We start from the raw sequence: 3309 nt of genomic DNA, 5'->3' as shown, positions 1-3309 counted from the left end.
GAAGTCCAACCCGGGTACCATTGGAGAAAAATAAAGACAATATCTATAACTAATGAAATTATTTCTCATATTTAATTTATTGATAATGAATAATTTTTTTTTTGAATAAAGGCATTGTAGACACATAATTCTAAATTAAAGAAATGCATATGTATTATTTTTTGGTGTAGCTAATAAATTATTATTTAATTTAATAAGAGTAAAATATAGTACTAATTATGTCCACTTTGATTGGGATGTGGTTCGAACCTAAGACCTTTCTTATTGAAATCAATAAGTTAATGGTGAACTAACAGAAATTAACAGAAAAAATAATATTTAAGGGAAAAGTTAACGGATAATCATATTCATTATGGATAAATTAGGAAATCTCAAGGAAAAATTAAAATCTGATCAATGAGCTATTCATTTGATTAAAAAAATTTGACTGCCATTTTTTCTACCCATGATAGGCCTAATTCTCTTGAGCTCTTATTAGTATAGTAGATAGATATAAACATATTTAGTCTCAATCATAGTTATATCATTCATTTATCTCCATATTTTTGTATGCTAATAAAGGTATATATTTTACTTTAAATGTTGTACACTTTAATTTTATTGGACAAACTTGTCCCTACTATATTCTTGTTAGACAAAACTACCATTACACTGTTATAACTTTGTTACTATTTAATTCTAATATTGATGACTCCATCATTATTACAATACACTTATATTTATCATATCTTTTTCTTATTATTTAATTATCATTGTATTAAAATCATTATATAAGTAATTAAATTATTAATTATATTTTAATTAAATTTCTATAAATGGTAAATCATATATGTGTGTGTATATAATACATATATTATTTGTGTATATATAACTTGAAGTATAATTTTTAATTATTTATATTTATTAGTATTTTAATATTGTGCAAGAATTTTCACACATTGCGCGTACAAAATTCTTGTTTAGTAGATAAGTATGAATAATTATGCAAATACATAATTTTAAATCTGAAAACATTGAAATTTGTGAAAATGGAGAAAATGTTAGGTAAAAAAAGTAAGTCTCATTTTCAATATATATATTTTGATTGAGGTTCATTTTAAAATTTTCAAACAAAACTATACACACATAAATAAGAACATTGAGTCATTGAAAATAACATATCTCTGGCCCTGGTAAATGGTAATATCCATATCTAATTTCTTGTTAAATAGTAACTATAATTATGGCGGTGGTTAATGAAACCAACGGATGTGAAGGCATTAGGTCCCCTAAACTAGCGAAAAAAAAAAGTCAGTGTTTGACATAGAAGAATCCTATTTTGGTGGGTTATCACATGAGTAATGGGAAGAATAATGCCTAACATATGTTAAAAAGGAAAATATACGAGTTGGGGTTGGGCATGGTCTAGTATCACTAGGCCATCGCCTATGCCGCATTAATATTCTCGCAACGACAACATACATTTGTTGCAGCACAAAAGTTTTCCTATCAAAAATAAAAAATAAAAAAAATAAAAAAAAATAAAAAAAAAATAAATGGAAGGGATGCATAGCAAGATGAATTGGTGGATTGTGGTGATGTTGTATGCATTGGCGGCAGCCATCCCCGTGGTGATGGCCCATACGGCGGACCACAACAACACGGACATCTATTGGGTGACGCGCAAGGCGGAAGCTATGCAATATGCTAAGAGAGCCTATAATCCCTATCCCGAATTGGTTACTAGTAAATTGACCAAACACATCAGTAAGATGATGAATGAAACAAGGTTATTAGAGGACGTTGAGTACGATGAATTGGACGACGAACACAACAGTACGAGGAGGAGCCTGATGAGATCGAAGAGGTATAGGGGTCCATGCAAGGTCACAAATCCTATTGACCGTTGCTGGAGGTGCGACCGCAACTGGGCTAAAAACCGAAAGAAGCTGGCAAGCTGCGCTCTAGGCTTCGGCGCCGGAACCACCGGGGGAAAGAGAGGACCGTTCTACGTGGTGACGAACCGGTTTGACGACGACGTGGTGGAGCCGAAGCGGGGAACCCTCCGGCACGCGGTGATCCAGGCCGGTCCGCTGTGGATCACGTTCGCCAAAAGCATGACCATAAGGCTGAAGAACGAGCTGCTAGTGACGAGCGACAAGACCATCGACGGGCGCGGCGCCCATGTCCGCATCGCCGGCGGCGCGGGTTTGACGTTGCAGTTCGCGAAGAACATCATCATAACCAACTTAAAGATCAGGAACATCAAACCCACCTCGGGTGGCATCGTTAGAGACTCCGTATCTCACAAAGGCCTCCGGACCTTCGACGAAGGAGACGGCATCACCATCTTCGGATCATCCCACGTTTGGATTGACCATGTGTCCATGAAGAAATGCGACGACGGGATCATCGACGCCGTTAAGGGGTCGACGGCAGTAACCATCTCCAACTGCCACTTCACCGACCACCACAAGGTGTTACTCTTCGGGGCAAACAACTGGGACCCAGTGGACAAGGTGATGCAAATAACAGTGGCCTTCAACCACTTCGGTAAACGGCTGGAGCAGAGGATGCCGAGGTGCAGGTGGGGTATGTTCCACATAGTGAACAATGACTACACGTACTGGGAGATGTACGCGTTGGGGGGGTCAGCGGGGTCCACCATCATCAGCCAGGGCAACCGCTTCAGAGCCCCTAAGGGTCCGCTTTTCAAGGAGGTAACCCACAGGGACTGCCCCGATGATTCCTGGAAGAAATGGACGTGGGTTTCGGATGGAGATGTGTTCTTGAACGGCGCTTTCTTTAGGCCGTCAGGAGATCAGAAAGGAGCTCAAAAGTACGGCCACCTCGACCTCGTCAATCCACTACCTGGGAAAGCTGTCGGCAAAATCACTAAGTTCGCTGGTCTTCTTCGATGCAAGATTGGGAAACCGTGCTAGCTGAAAATTAAACATAGTCGTCGTTGTTGAATCCATCGTTACTATATATATATAGGGGGTGTTTGGTTATTGGCTTATCAGTCATAAAATGGTTGATTTGACCAACAATAATTATTTTTGAGTGTTTGGTAAATGGCTTATTGACCTTAGCTGATTGGCTAATCAGCCAAAACACAAAACGTTGATCACTGCAGCGTTTCACGCTAGCTGATTGCATAAATGGCAATTTTAGCCCTTAATCCCAAATCCTTCAGCGGCAAACCTTCGCATCATCCTTCTTCCTTGGCGAGTCGCGACTGCCTTTTCTGATCTGCATCTTCTCTCCACCGTCTCACACCATCTCCAATCCAACTCTTCTCACTTTCGCGACTGCCTTCTCCGATCCTCC

General features: G+C 39.2%; 1 protein-coding gene across 1 annotated transcript; it reads left to right on the top strand.

Moving 5' to 3' along the window:
* Positions 1-1167: 1167 nt before the first annotated feature.
* On the top strand, positions 1168-2990 carry LOC109152094 (probable pectate lyase P56). Its single transcript, XM_019299670.1, has one exon. The coding sequence runs from the start codon at positions 1536-1538 to the stop codon at positions 2919-2921; it is 1386 nt and encodes a 461-aa protein (XP_019155215.1). The 5' UTR covers positions 1168-1535; the 3' UTR covers positions 2922-2990.
* The last annotated feature ends 319 nt before the right edge of the window (positions 2991-3309 follow it).

The sequence above is a fragment of the Ipomoea nil genome, unplaced genomic scaffold, assembly GCF_001879475.1.
Source record: "Ipomoea nil cultivar Tokyo-kokei standard unplaced genomic scaffold, Asagao_1.1 scaffold2368, whole genome shotgun sequence".
Taxonomy (NCBI): domain Eukaryota; kingdom Viridiplantae; phylum Streptophyta; class Magnoliopsida; order Solanales; family Convolvulaceae; genus Ipomoea; species Ipomoea nil.
The sequence above is the reverse complement of the archived record's forward strand: the minus strand, read 5'-3'. Positions and strand labels throughout refer to the sequence as shown.

Coding starts and splice junctions, on each gene's coding strand:
- LOC109152094 (XM_019299670.1), top strand. CDS start 1,536: ATGGAAGGGATGCATAGCAAGATGAATTGGTGGATTGTGGTGATGTTG.